The sequence below is a fragment of the Gopherus flavomarginatus genome, chromosome 20 (assembly GCF_025201925.1).
Source record: "Gopherus flavomarginatus isolate rGopFla2 chromosome 20, rGopFla2.mat.asm, whole genome shotgun sequence".
NCBI lineage: Eukaryota > Metazoa > Chordata > Testudines > Testudinidae > Gopherus > Gopherus flavomarginatus.
Genome location: NC_066636.1, coordinates 3,854,112 through 3,875,505, shown reverse-complemented (window position 1 = coordinate 3,875,505; position 21,394 = coordinate 3,854,112). Strand labels below are relative to the sequence as shown.

General features: G+C 46.8%; 2 protein-coding genes across 2 annotated transcripts in view; one reads left to right on the top strand and one right to left on the bottom strand.

The window, feature by feature from the left end:
* LOC127038367 (uncharacterized) overlaps positions 1-18,498 on the bottom strand; it is a 35,766-nt gene extending 17,268 nt beyond the window's left edge. Inside the window, exons 1-2 of the mRNA XM_050930945.1 lie at positions 18,376-18,498; positions 9,842-10,054 (exon numbers count right to left, since the gene is read on the bottom strand). Coding sequence (XP_050786902.1) covers positions 9,842-10,054; positions 18,376-18,498 — 336 coding nt within the window. The remainder of the gene's footprint in view (positions 1-9,841; positions 10,055-18,375) is intronic.
* Positions 10,898-21,394, top strand: part of LOC127037946 (interferon-inducible GTPase 5-like) — a 37,791-nt gene continuing 27,294 nt past the window's right edge. The window contains exon 1 of the mRNA XM_050930160.1: positions 10,898-11,227. The gene's annotated coding sequence lies outside the window, so the exon portion shown is untranslated. The remainder of the gene's footprint in view (positions 11,228-21,394) is intronic.

Genomic DNA, 21,394 nt, shown 5'->3' with positions numbered 1-21,394 from the left:
CACTTACTCCCACCCCCCCACCTACTGCCCACTTGTAATCTATTAAGGAGGGTCAGCCAGCTCTCACAGCCTGAAAGCCTCAGCTGACAGGGAACGTGTCGGTTCAGGGCCGGCTCTCGGCTTTTTGCGCTCCAAGCAAAAAAACAAAACAAAAACAAAAGGGAGGGGAGCCTTGGAAAATGGCGCCCCAAACCCATGCTTGGAGCGCTGGTGCCTAGACCTGGCCCTGGGAGAAGCTGAAAAATGAAACTATTCCCAGGTGCCCCTTGAAGCCAGAACAAAGCTGCCCAGCTGAGACCCGCTCCAGGCCTGGGATTTTGTGCAAATTACTTCATGGGCTAATTTGCAGACAGCCAGAAACTGCAGTGTCTGACCACAGCTGGGTCCGCGGGCAGCAGAGGGGAAGGAGCAGGTCATGCACCTGCCGAGAACTGGGCACCTCCACAGCTGGGGCAGGAGGTGGCCGGGTAGGCTGGGGATGCTGCTGCGCTCCTGGGGTAGATGGATCCAGGGGGTGTGACGGGGACCTCAAGGTACAACCTGGACTGTGGCATCACTGAGCCTTCCAAAAGCACCAGCCTGAACTGCCTCTCCAGCCTCCGGCAGGCCCTGCACTTACATAGCATCCCCAGGCTGGGACACACTCAGTGGGGTCATGTCAATGGGCCCCAGCCACTCCTGACCCACCAATAGGGAGGCTCCTGCCAATTGCCCCCACTCCAGCCCTGTAGCCCAGTAACACACCCCCCGCACTGCTCAGAAGCCTGGCCAGTGTCAGCTCATTACTCCCACTGCATCCTGGGAACGTGGACCTGAACCAGCCTTTGCGACCTGAGCTGAGCTCTCCCAGGCACTTCAACCAAAACGCAGTTTTAGGTAATGTTGATTACCGATTACTCTCGCCCCTCGCTCCACCGATATGGTCACAAGGTGCCCGTTATCTACCGGGTAATGAGCGTTGGGATAGGGCGGAGGTTCGATCACTGGATGCCCTCGGGAGGGGTGACAAGTGCCCCGAAGGTAGCAATGGGGATAACGCAAACAATCAGTCGTGGGGTTAAAATTGAGGGTTTATTGAATGGGTTACAGGTGAGGATGAGGAACAACTTAATACTAGTTACAACTTGGGCTTACAATATAATACCAGAACAAATAATAAAAATACTGCAATTACAAACAAAAGCTGACCCTGGTACCGCTCTAGGTCCCAGTAGTTATTTAGGTCCTTCCAAGGGTTAGTAAGGGTGCTATTGGTGCTATTATTAAGCATAAATGCAATTACTCGTCTAAATAAAACAAAATGCAATAAGACAACTAAAGCTTGCCGTGAGACTCCGGCTTACAACACGATTACAGACTCAGTTAGCTAGCAAAAATAGCAGAAGTAACAAAATCAGCAGTCAAGCATACTCACACACACAAACCACAAAAGTTTCATCATCACCAGCAGATGGGTAGGCTTCTTAGAACACGCAGCCAAGGGAGTCCTCTAGTTGATCAGGCTTGGTTTCGGGTACAGCTTTCTGCGTCTCTTCCTGCCATCTTTTGGACGGTGGGCAATTTATAAGGGTAATGACGTGTCCAATTTTTTGGCCAGGTTTCTCCTAATTAGGAGATTTACAGGTGCCTCGTTACCACCCTCAGGAAGGGGGGGTTTCCTGGAAATGGCTGACCACAAAATTTGCCTAGCCCCAACGGTAACTTTCGGAAATGTTTCTCGCTTGAGAGTACGTGCAGGCTCGTTTCCTGAACATGGAGGTGTGAAAGTAGAATGAATTATATTGTGAAAATAGAAAGGATTAAAGAAATGCTGTCTGTACCTTTAAGAAAAACTGTTGGAATGCTGCAATCCAGGTGTCAGGAATACAGACATTCACATAGAACAATTGCACCATTTAAGGGCAATTGGTGAAGTATTAGCCTCAGATCCATAAAGAGTTAGTAAGGAAGTAGGATATGCATGCTGTGCCCCAGGTGAATTTTACAGTTTTGCTTTCTTTGTTCCTTTGTCTGATTCCCGCTCTTTTATCTGTATAAATAAGACTGTTTTGGCCTTGCATGGCCGCTCACATATTCTGAATGTTATTGGCAGAGCGCTGTGCTAATAAAACAGAGTGGTCTGACAAATTGTGAGTCCTGATTCTAACTTTGACAATTTGGAGGTTCCACTGAGATGGCAACCGTCTTCACTGGGGCTGTGTGATTCCTGACTGTTTTTGTGGGATGACCGTGGCAGCCGGCACCTGGGCATTTGGCCCAAGCGGTCCCCCACTAGAGCGGAAAGGCGCACAGCCACAGTGAGGTCTACGCCATCGAACCTGTTGGTTCCCACTCTGTTCTGGTAGGGATCCCGGGATCTGACATCAGGAATCTGGTCAGGTAATTATTTCTGTGTTTTGTCCGGACTGAGGACTGTCCTGTCTCTGTGTCTATCTGTCCTCTTGTGGAGTGTCTGAGTCTGGGTGCCGTCTCTGTCTGGGGATCGGCCGACCAAGGGGTTCCTGTCCCCGCGGTCTGAGAAAGTGAAATCTGCACAATTGCAGCCGCACCACACCTTGGGTAAAACCCTTAGTGTGAAAGCAAGGGCAATTGAGGCAGTAGCCTGTGGGCTCCTTTTATGTGTTGCAGCAGGCATCGCTCTGACGAACCTGAATTTCCTTCTTGTGTAATTGGTGTGTGAAAGTCCTCCTGTACTGGTAACCAGACGTCTAAGTCGGGACAGTTCCCTAAATGAACGCCGGCTCATTTTATGTATTTAGGATGGGTCCAGACTCCTGTAAAAAGGGTCAAGACTCCTGTAAATTTCTGGGAAAATGGTCTAGGCTAACTCAGGGGGATCCCAAAACTCAGTGGCCACTGTTAAAATCTTGGAACAAAGACTGAGTGGACGTCTTAAAGGACAAACTCGGCCAACCTAAAACTAAATTGGCTAAAGGAGAGGTTAATTGTTTCATGCCGTGGTGGGAAGAGGCAAATTGTAGGTGAACAAAATCAAAACTGGCCTCTCTCACTTATTCAAATAATAAGTTAAAAGCTTTATTAAAAGCCTCCTCTCCCACCACTAGACCGAGCGCTCCCCTTTACCCCGTTCTCCAAACCCCGGATCGATCCAACCCCCTTCATACTCCCATCTCATTGTAAAAAGGACAAAAAGTCCCTTGTTCTGTTCCCCTTTGTTGTCTGCCTCAGAAACTGATTCTTTATAGTGTCCCACTACCAATTCAGCAAGGTTGGGGGCGGGGGGGGGAGCTCCTCAACTAGCCCCCACCCTTCCTGGTCCCTTTCCTTGAACATTTCTTTCAAAATTGTAAAATGACCACAATATCATTCACAAACGGTTCATTGAAAAAAGCAGGATCGGGCCCAGACAAGCAGGCAAGCAACAGAAAAAAAACAGGTTAAAAGCCCTAAGGAAATAGTGTCAGGAGTAAAAAAAAGTAGTAAGTGCAGGCATGAACCCCTGGAACAATACTTAAAAGGGTAAAATCTAAGGTAATAAAGGTGTCATTTTGGAACATAAACAAGTAATTTAAGAAAAGAGAGTGAAAAGTTAACTCTACAGAGGCTGGAGAGAATTAAGCAGTTAAACTTTGTGAAAATGTTAAAAAGGACCATGTTAAAGAGAGAGAATTCTTGGTTTCTTTGCAGACATTCTGAAAGGAAAATGGGCCCTTTTCCAGAAGAGTGCCTGTAAATAATCCTTATATATATACAGCTATTCAAAAACAAAGCAGTGTAAAAAAAAATGTTAAGGAAAAGAAAATGTGTATGTATCTATTTGTCTGTGTATGTAAAGTTCTAAGAATCTAAACCAACACATCTGGTTTGTAAAACTACTGTTTTGTAGGTGTAAAATAAATTGATTTTGTTTTTGTTTTTAATGCCACTAAAAATTCATTTGACTCTTTGATTCAAAGTTGCAAAACTGACAGACCTTTTTGCAAGACACAGGTAATTAGTGTTGTTTGGCTTTGGGATTTAGCATTTAACCCTTAAGGGGTAACTTGATTCTTTACAAAAATTAAAATGTTTTTAAATAAAGACCAAGTCATGGCTGCAATAGGGCAGTCAGAATCAGGAAAATAGGTAAAGATTCTGGAGTCTTTTTGTTTGTTTGGTTTGTTTTTTTTGTAACAATAGCAGATAAGAGCTGTAATGACAGAATAAGAAGTTAACAGTGACCCTCTGAAGCAACAGCAGAGGTGAGGTGCACAAAACAAAAAGAAGCAATGTTAAAAACACTGAGCCTTAAAATGACTATGTGTAATCAGACTGTCACTTTAATAAAAGTACATGAAAACTCTGTAAAAACAAAACAAAGTTATACCTTACGTAAAAATTAATATGGCTAATATTTTTAAAAAGTTATAGTATAGAAAAAATGTGCATTTTCCGTAGGACATGTGCAGCGTATATTGTAAAAAGGAAGCTAAAAAAAAAATGCAAATGAAACATGCTGCTGAATTAAAATCCTATTAGGGCTCCAAAAAGAGCCGCAATGGGCTGTGTTTTCTTTTTCAGATCCCTGTGTGTTAAAACAGAGTCTCTAAGCTCTGCTGATGGCTTTAAATCCAAAAGCCTAGCCTGTGTTGATGCAAATTACCTAACTGATAAAAAAAGGTAAAAACTGCCAGCACAAACAAAGCTGCAAATAAAGAACATACCTGGTCAGCAAACAAACTGCCTACATAAAAGGCATGGTATAACAAGATACCTTTAATAAATTTAATGCTAATGTTACTGTTAATATTAAACATTAAAATAACTTTAATGTTAGTGAGTACCCCTGTAACAACTTGTAGTGTGTATAATTTTTGGAAAAATCCTTTAAAGTAATATGGTACTGATGCTTCTCAGCTATTACCTGTAAATAAACTTAAAGCTTAACACAGCAGGAAAAACATTACAAACTTGATCTGCTATATAAGAGGCAAAACTTGGGGTACACCACCTCATAAATTTAATAACTAAACAGTAAAATAATTTTTGCATAACCCTTAAAATGTAAAAGCCATTAAAACCTGGCCTGCCTATTAAAAAAAAAATAACACACAGGAAAATATGGGGGTAATTCCTCTGTTTTGCCTGCAGTCAGGAAGGGTATTTGTAAAAAAATAAAATCTTTAAGCAATAATCAATGCCACCCCAAAAGGGGTAAAAAACTGTTCTTTTTGTCTTTCAGATAATCCAAAGTACTGTATAATGAACTATGTGTATGTGTTAATTCTTGGAAAAAAGTGTTTAAAAAGTGTTAGCAACCCACCAGAAGACAAATGAAAATGTAATGTAAGTACTGTGTTTACCAATAATCACATTTACTATTTGCCACAACAACAACAAAAGAGTCTCCGCTTACTGTAAGCACTGATTTAGCTCAGTTCTCTATCAACCTTGGCATTAAATGGCAAACAGTTACCAATCATCTGTTAAAAGGTAAAAAGGTAACATGGCTCCTAAAAAAATAAAAACAAAAATGTGGAAAACTGAACTATTCATATTATACACGCAAATGGGAACATGTTAAAAATTGCCACTGCATAAAAGCATAACAGCTTACCATTGGTATAACATTTTCTAAATGGTCTCCCACAACTACTGGCATACTAATATTACTACCCTAATTGTTTTTGGTTTTACATTGTATGTGTTTAATTGAAATGTTTAAAATGTGCTGGTGGATAAAACAAATGTATGTAAAGCTAAAGCCACAGGCCCAAATCACCTCCCAGTATTTTCTATTACGTGGACTAAATAAGAAGTGACACTGGCGATTAATAATCTTATTGTCAAAAGGGGGATATGTAGGAGCAGGATTTTATAATATCCCATAAGAATTAAAGTATAATTTGATTTCATCCTGCTAGTCACTATTTTTAAATAGCAGAAAGAAATGACCCCCTGGGACTATAGGATTCTGTTTTCCCATATGCATTACAAATTGGGCCCTCTCTAACTCTTTGTTTTAAGATTTAGGTAGTAAGAGACAGGATTCTCTATTGTGTCTGTGTTAAGTAAATTAGAGAAACATTGAAGGCCTGGGTCTCAATGTAAATTGTCTTAGTTATCAATTGTAAAACTTAGCAAGGTTTAATTTGCAATGTTTTTTTTGTTCAATATAAAATACTACTGTTTGTATTCTCAAATCTATTTGTGTAAATGAGGAATGTATGCATCAGGAAAAGATAAGGTGTGAAGGCCATTGTTACAGCCAGAGTCAAGGGACGGCTGTTAAACTGTCTGGCATCTCAGAGTGGATACATGCTTTGCAGTGTAAGAATGCACAGACCCCAGTGAACCAATCACCACCTCAGGACCATGCAAAGTCAATTTTTTTGACTCCAGAAGAAGACGTAGAGGAACAGCCTGCAATACCTTACAATCTACGCTCTCGTAAGGGTTGCCAAAAGCAGATGACTACATAAAGCAAGGCCCAAGAAGAAGCAGTAGTGAGCTGAGCGCCTGCTGCCTGGTGGACATAAAACTGTGAGTGCAGTTCCCTCAGTTGAGGTTGTCAGAACCAGAAGGGCCTTGCCTCCAACATGCAGCTCTGGTAGCGCCTGTTCCTCGGCTGCTGGTATCTTAAGGTCTGGGGTGCACACAATGACAATTTTTTTATCCAGCAGCAAGTGTGGATAGCTCAGACCCTTATTATTTCTAAATGCTGGGTCTGCAGCCACATCCCAGCCCACTCACAAACTGGTGTTCCTGTCCTGGCTATCCCACTCAATTCCCCAGACCTCACTGGAGAACCTTGTCTGTTTAACACAATATGGAACAGTAATGACACCTGGGAAGAGGCTATTGGCAGTTCCTTTACCCCACTTGGGGGAGCAATACACCAGGCAAAAAGGCTCCTAAGTAGTTAAATAATGGCAAATAAAACCAGAGAAAGTTTAAGAGCCCTGGCCAAGGAAACAGAGGCGATTGGACAGGTGGCCCTCCAGAACCGTCAGGCATTGGACATAGTGCTCGCGGCCAAAGGAGGGACCTGTGCTCTCACTGGAAAACAATGTTGTATGTTTATACAATACCAATAAGGTAATAGATCGCTATAGCCACTTAGAACAAATCGCATATCTTCCTCATGAAGAGCTGAGTTCTTTATGGAAGTGGCTAAGTAACCTGTTCAATTTCTCTGGCATAGGAAACTGGTTGTTTCAGGGAGCCCTAACTATCCTGTTTAAAATCTTAGTGATTTTTGTATGCTTTCAGTTAATCTGTTGTATCCAGAATTGTGTTACCCAGATGGCTGCCCCAAAACGGAGTGCTAATATGATTTCGAATATCGCTGATGAACGAAGAGATAAGGAACGGTTAATTTGTGGAACCCAGTAATTGTTGGTCATGGCGTGAGCTTGACCAAAAGGAGGGATTGTGAAAGTAGAATGAATTATATTGTGAAAATAGAAAGGATTAAAGAAATGCTGTCTGTACCTTTAAGCAAAATTGTTGGAATGCTGCAATCCAGGTGTCAGGAATACAGACATTCACATAGAACAATTGCACCGTTTAAGGGCAATTGGTGAAGTATTAGCCTCAGATCCATAAAGAGTTAGTAAGGAAGTAGGATATGCATGCTGTGCCCCTGGTGAATTTTACAGTTTTGCTTTCTTTGTTCCTTTGTCTGATTCCCGCTCTTTTATCTGTATAAATAAGACTGTTTTGGCCTTGCATGGCCGCTCACATATTCTGAATGTTATTGGCAGAGCGCTGTGCTAATAAAACAGAGTGGTCTGACAAATTGTGAGTCCTGATTCTAACTTTGACAGAGGCCAGGGCAAAAGTTGCTTCGGTCTGTGACACTAACAGGTAAAATACAAAACAGATTTTACATCTTCTGCTAATGCCCCAAGGGGACACTCGACACAGAGACCTGAGGCCAACTATCGCTGTTGCTCTAGTGGAGCTGGTTGGTTCTCTGCTCTAACCATTAGACTGTGCTCCCCTTCCAGAGCTGGGGATGGAACCTAGGGGCCCTGACTCTGAGTCGCTGCTTTTCACCTCTCTCCCTGCACTGGCCAGTTCTGAACTGCAAGAAGCCCGGAGACTCCCTCCATGGCAGGAGGATGGACTCTGAGTTGCGCTGGTGGAAGCAATTCCCCTGGGCAGGGCCAGCTGCGGGCGCTTGCAGCCAGGGTCCGGCCGGGCTCGCTGGCTCATAGATTGATTAGATCCTGGATCTTTCTACCTCTAGTGACTGAGAAGAAAAACAGGACTTGGAAACCAGTGAGACTGAATTTCCTTGAAACCATGTGGGAAACTGGAAGCTGAAGGCATGAAGCCAGTAGCATCCACTTTAAGGGCCATGTGACATCTGCTGGCACCGCCCTCCGGGTCTGCCAGTGAGATCTTGGGGAGGCTGACTGGGAAAGTAAAAGCATAGACCAGCCTCCTATAAAGGTGAGAGTCCCTGCTCTGGTGCGCACAGAGCCTCACAGCAAAGGGATCCTCTCCGGAGAGCCCAGGCTGCTGCCCGTGGAGCGGAGCTGAGCTGAGCTGAGCTCTGCCCAGGCAAACGGCTCCTCAGCTTCCCACAGGCCCAGCGAGCAGGTAACTCGCCCCGTCGCACGGGGCAGAGGAGGCACAAATGGGAGCAAGGGTCGTGCAGTGAGAGCCCCCCAGATCCCCGGGCGAACTGGGCTCCTCCAGGTTTCCTGCAGCCCCCGGCAAGGTGCCAATCTAGGGACAAAGAATATCAATCACCCACAGGCTGGGGGGGGGGAAGCTGCAGCGTCTGTAACCAATGGGGGGAGGGGAGTTCTGCTTTCCAGAGGGGGACCCTGGCGAGCTGCAGCTCTGAGAAGGTCCCAGGTGTCCTGTGGAACCAGCTGCCTGTGAGCCCGCCCGTGCCCCCCCCCGGGATGCTGTGGCTAAGTGGGCGAGCGCAACCCTGGGCTGGGGAGACTGGTGAATAGCGAGTAGGAGCCGGGAGATGGGATCCCCTCCGGATAGCGGGCAGACCCTGACTGGAGACTGCGCCCAGCTCTGGGGAGGAGGCGAAAAATGAAACTATTCCCAGGTGCCCCTTGAAGCCAGAACAAAGCTGCCCAGCTGTGACCATCTCCAAGCCTGGCATTTTGTGCAAATTACTTCATGGGCTAATTTGCAGACAGCCAGAAACTGCAGCGTCTGACCCACAGCTGGGTCCCCGGGCAGCAGAGGGGAGGGAGCAGGTCATGCAGCTGCTGAGAACTGGGCAGCGCTACGGCTGGGGCAGGAGGTGGCCAGGTAGATGGGGGATACTGCCGCACCTCTGAGGTGGATGGATTCGGGGGTGTTGGAAGCTGTTGGGGGTGCAAGAGGTTGGGTGCTGGGACAGAGATCGGGGGAATGTGGGGAGGTAACGTGTGGGAGGAGAAGTGGGGGTGTCTGGGGCAGTAGCTTGGACACTGCTGGGGGAAGAGGGAACTCTGGCAATTTAGGGTCTGTTGGGGAGTGGGCAGTGATGAGCTGCCAAAATATTAGCAACAGGTTCCCTCCTCACTACATGAGGGAGTCGTGCCCCCCCAGGGGGTCATGCCCCATCCAACCCCCCATGTTCCTTGACACCCTCCCCAGGACCCCTGACCCATCCCCCTGCTTCCCTGTCCCCTGACTGCCCCTTGCCACCTCATCCAACCCCTCCTTTCATTCTTGATGGCCCTCCAGGACCCCTGCCCCATCCAACCACCCCTTCTCTCTGTCCCTGACTGCCCCCACCACCTCATCCAACCCCTGCTCCTTCCTGACTGCCCCCTGGGACTCTTGCCCCCATTCAATCCCTCTGTTCCCTGCCCTCTGACCACCCTGACCCCTATCCATCCCCCACAACCCACCGAACACCCCCTCCCTGCCCCCTTACCACACTGTGTGGGACCGGGACCAGGTCCGCTCCGCCGGGACCGCGACCAGTGCCGCGGGTCCCTAGCTGGGCCAGGTCGGAGCCGCTCGACCGGAACCAGCCCGAGCAGGGGGTGCTTGGCTGGGACTGGACTGGGGCGCTCGACCGGGGCCAGGGGGAGCCGCTCAAGTGGAGCCGGACTGGGCCCCCTCCGCCCGGCTTACTTGTCTGCTCCTTGATTCAGGCTTCCCGTGAACATTTGACTCGCAGGAAGCAGGGGAGGGGGAGGAGAAGGAGGGTGGAGCGTTCGGGGGAGAGAGGGAGGTGAGCTGGGGCCGGGCCGGGTGCAGTGATTTCCCTACACTCCCCCTGAATTTCCCCAGCCCCCCCCCCCCCGTTTTGTGAGCTAGTTACATACCAATTCAGTGACTGTTTGGAAATCTGAATTTAAACTGAAACATTAATACACACTTTAAAAGCTTATACAGTGTATTGTAAAATATGTGAATCTGAAAAAGTATAATAGATTTGAAAAGTATGAACATAGACTAGCTTCCTTGCTTCCTTATACAGCTGTCGTTTTTTATGATGTCAGTGCATTCATTTCAGTGATGTTGGCCAACCTAATCATTTCAAATGATGATTTGTAAGCAAAGTCTAAATGAGCTCTCCCTGACAGCTAGTGATGAGCTGGGGCTGTGGCGAAAGGCTTCAGGGCCAGATTATATTTACATTCACACCTAATCTACCTAGGTATCCAGCAAACAGATCTGTGTTGTCCAAGTGATAGATTTTGGCTGGGGCTGGGTTACAAAGCACTTGAATGTGGGGGGTAATGGGGGATGAAATGTTGTTTTTGTTGTATGAGTAAAGGGCAGTAGAACTGTACTTAGCCTGTGATGATTTGAAGGCATCAAGAGAGAGGGTGGGGACCTGTCCCTCTCCACTGTTTAAAGACAGAGCTGATTAGGCTCCATAGAGAGTCTTTTGTTCTGTTAAGTGACCACTGCAGCTGAAATCACTGACAATCAGGTCTAAGTGCTTAGTCCTGTTGTAGGGACAGTGTTCCTGTGGGACAGTGTTTTTGTGGAAGAGACAGCCCACACTGTGCTAGCAGCGAGCGAGGTTCCCCCACTGAGAGCTCAGCTGAAATCACTGAGAGCTGGTGGAACCTCAAGAGACCAACTCACAGAGGTCACCGTGGCAGGTGGCAGCAGAAGGTGACTGCGCAGGGCTATTGGCAACAGAGCGGTGGAGTGAACAGTGGCACAACGAACAGACGTGGCCAGAGTGAACAGTGAGCAGCTGGAGGAACAAGCCAGATGCCTTCTTGCCCCCCACCTGGAAGGTGTACTCACGTGAAAGCACCTCTGAACTCTGAGTCTCCACTGACCAAGGACAACACCGGTGAGTGGAGTGCGGTGGAAGGAAAAGTGAGGGGCATGTTAAATAAAAATTTGTTTGTTGAACTATATTTTAGTCACTTTGCTCCAGAATGCTAGATTTGTGACTGGGAATGGAAACTTATATAAATATGTTTCTTAGTAGGCCAAGATTTTTAAAATGCATTATTTGTCAAGGTTGTTATCTCACATTGTTGCTATCTTGAGAGGTCATTATACTGGGGAGTTTCTGTACTAAACATTTTTATTATTATAATTAATTTTTACACAAGAATGGTATACTGGGTCAGACCAATGGTCCATATAGCCCAGTACCTTGTCTTACAACAGTGGTCAAGGCCAGGTGCTTCAGAGGGAAAAGACGGTTACTCACCTTTGTAACTGTTGTTCTTCGAGATGTGTTGCTCATATCCATTCCAGTTAGGTGTGCGCGCGCACCACGTGCACGTTCTTCGGAAGATTTTTACCCTAGCAACACTCGGTGGGTCAGCTGGGCGCCCCCTGGAGTGGGGCCGCTATGGCACCGGATATATACCCCCGCCGACCCAGCCACCCTTCAGTTCCTTCTTGTCGGCTACTCCGACAGTGGGGAAGGAGGGCAGGTTTGGAATGGATTTGAGCAACACATCTCGAAGAACAACAGTTACAAAGGTGAGTAACCCTCTTTTCTTCTTCGAGTGCTTGCTCATATCCATTCCAGTTAGGTGATTCCCAAGCCTTACCTAGGCGGTGGGGTCGGAGCGAGACGTTGCAGAATGTAAGACCGCTGAGCCAAAGGCGGCATCATCTCTGGACTGCTGGACCAATGCGTAGTGTGATACAAAGGTGTGGATGGAAGACCAGGTAGCCGCGCGACATATTTCCTGGATGGGAACATGGGCCAGGAAAGCGGCAGATGAGGCTTGAGCCCGAGTAGAATGGGCAGTAAGATGGCCAGTTGGAACATGAGCCAAGTCATAGCATGTCCTGATACAGGATGTCACCCAAGATTAAATCTGTTGGGAAGAGACTGGCATGCCCTTCATGCGCTCAGCCACAGCTACAAATAGCTGAGGCGAATGTCGGAAGGGTTAGGTTCTCTCGATATAAAAGGCGAGAGTCCTGCGGACATCCAGAGTATGCAGCTGTTGTTCCCGACGCGATGAGTGCAGCTTCGGGAAAAAGACTGGTAGAAAGATGTCCTGATTAATGTGGAAGGCAGAGACCACCGTAGGGAGGAATGCCAGGTGCAGTCACAGCTGTATCTTGTCCTTGTGGAATACCGTATATGGGGGATCCACAATCAAAGCTCGAAGTTCCGAGACTCACCTAGCCGAGGTGATAGCGACGAGGAAGGCTGTCTTCCAGGACAGGTACAGCAGCGAGCATGTGGCTAAAGGCTCAAAGGGGGGACCCATGAGCCTAGCTAATACAAGGTTTAGATCCCAGGTAGGGGTTGAGCGCTTGACCTGAGGGTAGAGCCGCTCCAAGCCTTTGAGAAACGTGGAAACTATGGGGTAAGAAAAGATTGAACTGCCAGTTTCCCCAAGGTGGAAGGTGGAAATAGCTGCAAGATGCACCTTTATAGAGGAGATCGCCAGGCCTGCTCCTTGAGGGACCATAAATAGTCCAAGATAATGGGGACTGATACACTTTCGGGGATAAAGTCCTACTCTCTGGCCCCTGTCCGAGAGCAGACTGTCTGCACCCCAAATTCATCCCCAGCCCTGCCCCACCCCAGAGCCCACACCCCCAGCCAGAGCTTACAGCCCTCCGCACCCTCAACCCTCTGCCCCAGCCCTGAGCCCCTCCACCACCCGAAACACCTTATCCCCAGTCCCAGGCAGAGCACTCACCCTCACACCCCAACTCTCTGCCCCAGCCCTGAGCCCCTCCCACACCCCAAGCCCCTCATCTCCAGCCCCTGACAGAGCCCTCATCCCCCCACACTCTGACTCTCTGTCTGATCCCTGAGCCCCTCCAACACCCCAAACACCTCATCCCCAATCTCAGCCAGACCCCTCACCCCCAACACTCCTACTCTCACCCTGAGCCCCTCCCACACCTCAAACCCCTCATCCCCAGCCCCCGACAGAACCCTCATCCCCCTACACCCTGAGCCTCTGCCCGAGCCCTGATCCCTTCCAACACCCCAAGCTCCTCATCCCCAGTCCCAGCCAGAGCCCTCATCCCCCCACACCCTGACCCTCTGCTCCAGCCCTGAATCCCTCCAGCACCCCAAACCCCTCATCTCCAGCCCCAGACAGAGCCCTCACCCCTACTCTCACCCTGAGCCCTTCCCACACACCAAGGTCCTCATCTGCAGCCACAGCCCACAGCCCTCACCCCTGCACCCCATCCCTCCACACTCCTCCCATCCCCAAACTCCCTCCCAGAGGCTGCACCCCAATCCCCTGCCCCAGACTAGGGCCTGCACCCCAGACCTCCTCCCTCACCCAAACTCCCTCCCAGAGCCTTGGGCAGGTGGGGAGGGGGTGGAGTTTGGGTGGAGGTGGGTTCTGGGCACCACCAAAATTTCTACAAACCTGCCACCCCTGATCCTGCCCTGCAGACCTGAACTCCCAGCATTCTCAGGACACATGCTAATTCCTAGTGACCACTGCTGATATCCAGCACCTCCCTTCTCTCTTAACCTCTGAGTCCCTCTCTGGATTGGAATTGGACTGGAACCAAAGATCATCTTGTAAGCAACATTACCAGCCCAAGCAGTCAAAAATCATGAGTTGACCTCCCAAAATCACTGGCTTTGCCGCCGCCGCTTCATTCTTTGGTGGCAATTCGGTGGCAGGCCCTTCCCTCTGAGAGGGACTGAGGGACCCACTGCCAAATTGCTGCTGAAGAACCAGCCCTGGGGGAGGGCGCAATTTATATTCTTGCCTCGGGCATAAAAATGCCTAGTTACGGCTCTGCTCCCACTCTGTGAGAGTGAGGGATTGTTTTCCAGGATAGGTTATAGATCATTGATGATGTGCTGGAGAGGTTTTAGCTGGGGGCTGTACATGATGGCCAGTGATGTTCTGTTATTTTCCTTGTTGGGTCTGTCCTGTAGTAGGTGACTTCTGGGTGCCTGTCTTGCTCTGTCAATCTGTTTCCTCACTTCTTCAGGTGGGTATTGTAGTTGTAAGAATGCTTGATAAAGATCTTGTAGGTCTCTGTCTGAGGGATTGGAGCAAATGCGGTTGTATCTTAGGGCTTGGCTGTAGACAATGGATCGTGTGATGTGTTCTGCATGGAAGCTGGAGGCATGTAGGTAAGTATAGCGGTCAGTCAGGTTGCCGGTATAGGGTGGTGTTTATGTGACCATCACTTATTTGCACTGTAGTGTCCAGGAAGTGGATCTCCTGTGTGGACTGGTCCAGGCTGAGGTTGATGGTGGGGTGGAAATTGTTGAAATCCTGGTGGAATTCCTCAAGGGCCTCCTTTCCGTGGGTCCATATGATGAAGATGTCATCAATGTAGTGCAAGTAGAGGAGGGGCACTAGGGGATGACAGCTAAGGAAGCTAATTAACAAATTCTAAGGATGAGTAGGAGAGAAAACAGCAGAATATACAATGGACAGCAAGAAGGCAAACTTCAGCAAACTCAGAGCATTGGTGGGTAGGATCCTGTGGGAGCAAGTCTGAGGGGGGAAAGAGTTGGCAGGTTTTTTAAGAGTCATTATTAAGGGCACAAGAGCAAACTATACAAATGTGTAGGAGAGATGGGAAGTCGGGTAAGAGACCCCCCCTCACTGGCTTAACCAGATTTTCAATGACCTCAAAGGAGCAACACAAAAAACATTTAATTAGAGAATGAGCGTTAGCTCAAGTTTGGTTAAGAACACAATATGTGGGTGTTGTGATGAAAGGCCCTGACTAGCTAATGGGAGCAAGGGCTTGAAAATAATGAGTTCTGAGGCCTAAAGGAATGAAGTCTGGGTCAAAGAGTAAGTGACTGCAGATGTTTTTCAATAAGAAAAAAAAAAGAATCTCTCTGAAAAGAAGCCAACATGGACCCCCTCCACCCCCCACCCCACGTACCATTATCTCCTATGTCAGGGGTGGCCAGCCTGAGCCGGAGAAGGAGCCAGAATTTTCCAATGTACATTGCCAAAGAGCCACAGTTGTATGTCAGCGGCCTCCCATCAGTTTCCCTGCCCGCACCCAGCACCTCCAGCCCACCAGCAGCCCCACCGATCAGTGGCTCCCCCGCCCTCCCCGCACCTCCGGATCAGCTGGTTCATGACCTGCAGGAGGCTCTGCGGTGGAAGGGAGGAGTGAGGGCATGGCACGCTCAGGGGAGGGGATAGGAAGGGGTGGAGTGGGGGCAGAGCCTGTGACAGAGCCAGGGGTTGAGCAGTGAGGCTCCCCCGGCACATTGGAAAGTTGGCACCTGTAGCTCCAGCGCTGGTGTTGGTGCCTATACAAGGCGCCACATATGAACTTCTTAAGAGCCACACGTGGCTCCGGAACCACAGGTTGGCGACCCCTGTCTTATGTGAACCCAGATGCAAGGAAAAAGGTGCTGGTCAGTGAGGAGGAGAGGATGAGATCAGGAGGAAAGGCTCTGGGAAGAAAAGAATTTGTAAATCTTCTCTGGATTAAGACTGGAAATAAGGGCGAATGATCTCAGACTGGTCGTTAGCTGGAGTCAGTAATTGGCAATGACATCCCTTGTTTGTTAAAGGGTATAAAAAGTAAACTCTCAAAGGGGTCATTGCTAATACCTGCCTGACCACGCTGGAGCTGAAAAACTGGGGTCGAAGCAACCTTTGGCTTAGCCATTAGTAAGTATCTGGATCAAATGTTTATAAATGTTTTGTTACAGTTTGGATGTAGTAAGTTGCTTATTATTTAGGCTTTTTAGGCATATTTTGAACAATTGTGTAAATACCATTTGGCCTTTGGATTTAATAAAGGAATTTATGGTTCAATGAGTGTTTGATAGTTCCCCATATTAATAAATTCAAATATCACTAATAATTCCAAAAGACCTGAAATGCAAAAGTCCTATGAAAAGTGGTCAAACTACAAAGGATGAATATAAAAAACCAACACAAACATGTAGGGACAAAATGAGAAAGGCCAAGACGTAGAAATGGATTAAACTAGCTAGGGACAGAAAAGGGAACAAGAAAACCTTTTACAAATACATGAAAAGGAAGAGGAAGGCCGGGGACAGGCTAGGCCCATTACTCAACGAGGAGGGAAAGACAATCACAGGAAACAGCCGAAGCAGAAATGTTAAATGTCTTTTTTGTTTCAGTTTTCACCAGAAAAGTTAGCAGTGATCAAATGACTAACAGAGAGAACCAGAGGGGCTGGAACTACGGGTGCTGGGGCTACTGCTGCACCCACTGGCTTGAAGTGGATTCCATTATATCCAGGGTTTGCAGTTTGGTTTAATGGCTGTCAGCGCCTGCACTATACAAATTGTTCCAGCCCCCTCGCCCCCCAGAAAGAACCCCAGTGTAAATGGGGCAGGGGCTGACGCTCAAATAGGAAAAGAACAAGTTAAGAATGACTTAGACAAGTTTGATGTCTTCACATCAGCAGCGCCTGATGAAATACATCCTAGAATACTCAAGGAACTGGCTGAAGGGGTCTCTGAGCCATTAGCGATTATCTCTGAGAACTTGTGTAGGATGGGAAAGATCAGCAACACTCGCACACACAGGCTCTTAATGCTCTTTATGCTTCACGCCGCTATCAAAGGGAAAACTGCCATTCCCTTAGCTCTAGTGTCGCTGCCATTCCACTCTCATTGCCTAGCGCTGGGAAGGGGCTGCGGCGAGAGGTTATGGGGCTGCGGTGAGAGGTTATGGGGCTGCAGCGAGTGATTAAGGAGGCTACGTTTATTATGGCTGCTCAGCATTGCGGTTCCTGTGTCAGCTGCACGAGGAGGAAGGAAGCTCCCGATCCCGCAGACCTGGGTGTTATTCACAAGGAGCCCAAAGGCTCGGTTCGGTGGCAAAGGTGCTCGGGCAGGTTCACTGTCCACAAAGCACAGCACTAGTGCCCTGTCCAGTGGGTCACAGGGATACTAACACGTGTGCCCATCACAGGGTAAAGGCTCAGTCAGGGCACAAGAATAATGTCCCCTCAGCCAATACAAAGATGCCCCTCATAGGACTTCTTTTATATATGGATACAAACAAGTTACGTATCATACTCCAGATGTTGTTAATTACCACCCTGCTCCTTGTACCTGCTACTTCAAACAAAACCTCCTCACCCATTGTCTTGTCATCCAATCCTTATCTTACAAGGGGCCAATGCATTCTTGTACCCAGAGCCGGCCTTAGGATTTATGGGGCCCAGCGCAGTATTATTCAACTGGTGCCCCTGTGTCTGACTTGCTCTTAGCAGCACAAACACAAGCTCACAGTATTGGAAAACTTGCCACATGCACTTTATTAAAAACAGTTTCATTGTGCCTCCTTTGCCCCTAACTCCTGCACTTCCCTCCCACCTGCGCCCCCAACTCCAGGCCTGCACTGCCATTGTGCCCCACCACACAGCCCCCCTGCCCAGTACCCCCACCCCCCTAATATCCAGCAACCCCCATGACCAGTGGCCCCTCACCCAGAGATCTCCACCACAGATCCCTTTGCTCAGCAATCTCCCACCCACAGACACCCTCCCACTGCCCAGTGCCCCTCTCACAGACCCCCAACTGCCCAGCATCCCATATTCCTGAGGGAATTCAGCAACAAAACATTGCACAATATTTTACAATTCTGCAAAAATTTGCAAATTTGGTCAGTAAATAAATGTGGAGGCTCCAGCATGACAGTGGCAAGCAGAAGTGGGAGCTCACTCTGCAGCCTTCCCCCTCCCCGTATAGGGACTCGGCAGTGAGATACCTGAGTGTGCAGGTCAAAAGGCCACAGGGAAGCCTTTTACATGAGGGCTGGGATGTCAGCCATTATCCAAAATCCATTTGAATGACAAAAAAGAACTAGCTGATACCAATGGCTGAGTCCAGCCCTCATCCAGGCCCTTGCCTGCCACCGCTCTGGACCATCAACTCCCTAAAGGCCTTTCATTCTCCCTGAAATAGAGCATTTCCCTCTCATCCTGACAAGTGAAGAGGTGCTTGGGATATGCAGTTCAATAAGAAAAGCAATTAGATTCAGGCATCAGGCTTTTTTTCTGCCCTGATTTACACACCTGAGTAGTAATACACTCAATAGCATTCATCACCATGCAATTTTGACAGGTTTCCACGCTCCTTTTCGGGCTTATGTCCCGCCTTCCCACCCTGTTTCCGTCGGCGTCGAAGTGTGGCGCCATCGGCCATTTTGAAAAAATGTATGTGTGTATGTGTTTGACTAAGGGAAGTGTTGTGTATGTTTGTGCTTGGATACATGGAGAGAAAAAGGTTGAAAGAAAAGTGTGAGAGAGTGTAAAGATGAAAAAAGAAAGTTTGAATAAGGTTTAGAGAAAAGAGGAAAGAAAAGTTATTGGATGTGATTGAGTAAGGAACAAGGAACTCCATAAAAACAGGTTTTACATAGTTATTTTAGGCTGGCATTTTATTTTACAGCACTGCGTGTATGGGTCTTTAGATGATGTGAATTGTAAAATTAAAGAAACTAGCAGCAGTATGCGTATGGAGAGTGTGTTAAATATCATCATCACGCTGGGATACGCGCTGTAGTGCCTCTGTTTAACCCAGGAACATTTAGCTCTAGGGGTAAAACTGGTGAACAAAGTGACAGAGGCCGAGAACCCTGTCATAAACAGATAGCTAAGGGTTAATGTCTCTTTCACCTGAAGCACCTGACCAGAGGACCAATCAGGAAACCGGATTTTTTCAACTCTGGGTGGAGGGAAGTTTGTGTCTGAGTCTTTGTTTTCTGTCTGCCTGCTTTCTCTGAGCTTTGGAGAAGTAGTTTCTGCTTTCTAGTCTTCTGTTTCTAAGTGTAAGGACAAAGAGATCAGATAGTAAGTTATATGGTTTCTTTTCTTTGGTATTTGCATGAATATAAGTGCTGGAGTGCTTTGATTTGTATTCTTTTTGAATAAGGCTGTTTATTCAATATTCTTTTAAGCAATCGACCCTGTATTTTGTCACCTTAATACAGAGAGACCATTTGTATGTATTTTTTCTTTCTTTTTTATATAAAGCTTTCTTTTAAGACCTGTTGGAGTTTTCTTTACTGGGAAATTTCAGGGAAATTGAGTCTGTACTCACCAGGGAATTGGTGGGAGGAAGAAATCAGGGGGAGATCTATGTGTGTGTTGGATTTGCTAGCCTGATTTTGCATTCCCTCTGGGTGAAGAGGAAAGTGCTTTTGGTTTCCAGGACTGGGAACGGAAAGGGGGAGTCACTCTGTTTGGATTCACAGAGCTTGTGCCTGTGTATCTCTCCAGGAGCACCTGGAGGGGGGAAAGGAAAAAGGATTATTTCCCTTTGTTGTGAGACTCAAGGGATTTGGGTCTTGGGGTCCCCAGGGAAGGTTTTCAGGGGGACCAGAGTGCCCCAAAACACTCTAATTTTTTGGGTGGTGGCAGCAAGTACCAGGTCCAAGCTGGTAACTAAGCTTGGAGGTTTTCATGCTAACTCCCATATTTTGGACGCTAAGGTCCAAATCTGGGACTACAGTTATGATAAACCCAAATAGCGTTTTAGATGAAATCATCAAACCGACAGATAAATGTTTAATGCAAAATGTTGAACATCTTCTTCGTTCAGCAAATTACAAAATCTTGCTAAGAAAAAACACTAACAGTTAGAGCATGTTTTTATGGACTTCCTTGCTACAATGTATCTTTTAGCTTGTTTTTGTTAATATTTCTGATAGGCCGTAAGATGGGGGGGAGATAATACCTCATAAAGTGGAAAAATTCTTTCAAATAATAAAGGTTTGCCCATGCTAAAGCATAACAGCTTACACAGACAGGCTGCCTACAAAACCATTTCACTAAAAGAGTTATCAACATGCCCCCTAAAACTCAGGGCAGCTTTCTTACCCCCATGGCCTGATCTTTGTGGCTCTGGCTTTCTTAAAAAAAATGTTTGTCCTTGGTTTAGATTTTAAAAAACAGTTAAAAAACGAAGAAAAAAAGGGAGAAGGGTGGGAGGAGAAAAGTTTGTGTGTGTGTGTGTGTAGTGCGGGGGTTGAGGAAGGCTCCATCTCTCTGGTAAAAAACGGCTAACTTTTTTACATAATCTATTTTTTCTCGTGTTTTTTGTATAAATCCAAACTTTAAAAAGCAATCTTGGGGGGGGGGGGTTATGAAAACACATATGTAAACTCCCCTTAATTGCCAGTTTTCATATTCTTACCCTGTTGTTGTTTTGGTACTTTAAAAACACTATTTTTAAAAGAACAGGCTAGTATCTTAAGCTTTTTTAGTTCACAAAACTTCTACAAAATATCGCTAAGAGGGGCCTTGTTTTGTTACAGCTCAGACAATACTGCTTTTCCATAATAAACTTTATAAAAACATAATGCTTCAAATATATGGTGAGGAAAATAAACTTCTCTCTAATCCACTGGATTACAAAATAAGGGGGATATAAACGAGCTGTTACTTAAAACTTGGGGTTTTCACTCTGGCGTGTTTTCTGCATGCTCTCTTTTTTTAATTAAAACATGCATGCAAAAATGTTAAATAAAGGGCTCTGTCTTCATATTTGCTTTGCTGCAAAAGCCTGCTGTCCTTACTAAAAAAAAAATGACCAGTGCTAACCTAAACTTAGGGGAAAAACTTTTATAAACAGGCTTTCTGTGTTTTTAAGCCTGGGTTGTTTCTGCAGACTTACATGTTATTGAAACACCTATGCCTAAGGGACTAAATGAAGGTTATGGATCTTCAGGTAGGCTTGTCTTTTCAAGTGTTTATTCCTTTCTAAATCTTTCACCTCTCTTTGTTAAAAAGTGAGAAAAGAAACAAACTTCTCTCTAATCCAATGGTTAACAAAATAAGGAGTATATAAACCATCTGTTACTAAAAACCTGGGGCGCTTCTGCCTGCTTTTTTACATTTTAATGAAACACTTATGCCAAGGGGGCTAAATAAAAAAAAGTGTCTTTAGGTGGCCTGTTTTTCAAAGGGATCTTCTTCTTTTCTAATCCACTACCTTCCAAAGGCTGTTTCAAGTGGTTCTCACTAAAAACCTTGGGGGGAAACTTTTTCTTAGTAACGGTTTTGCGGGTTTAGATCTGGGGTGCTTCTGCAT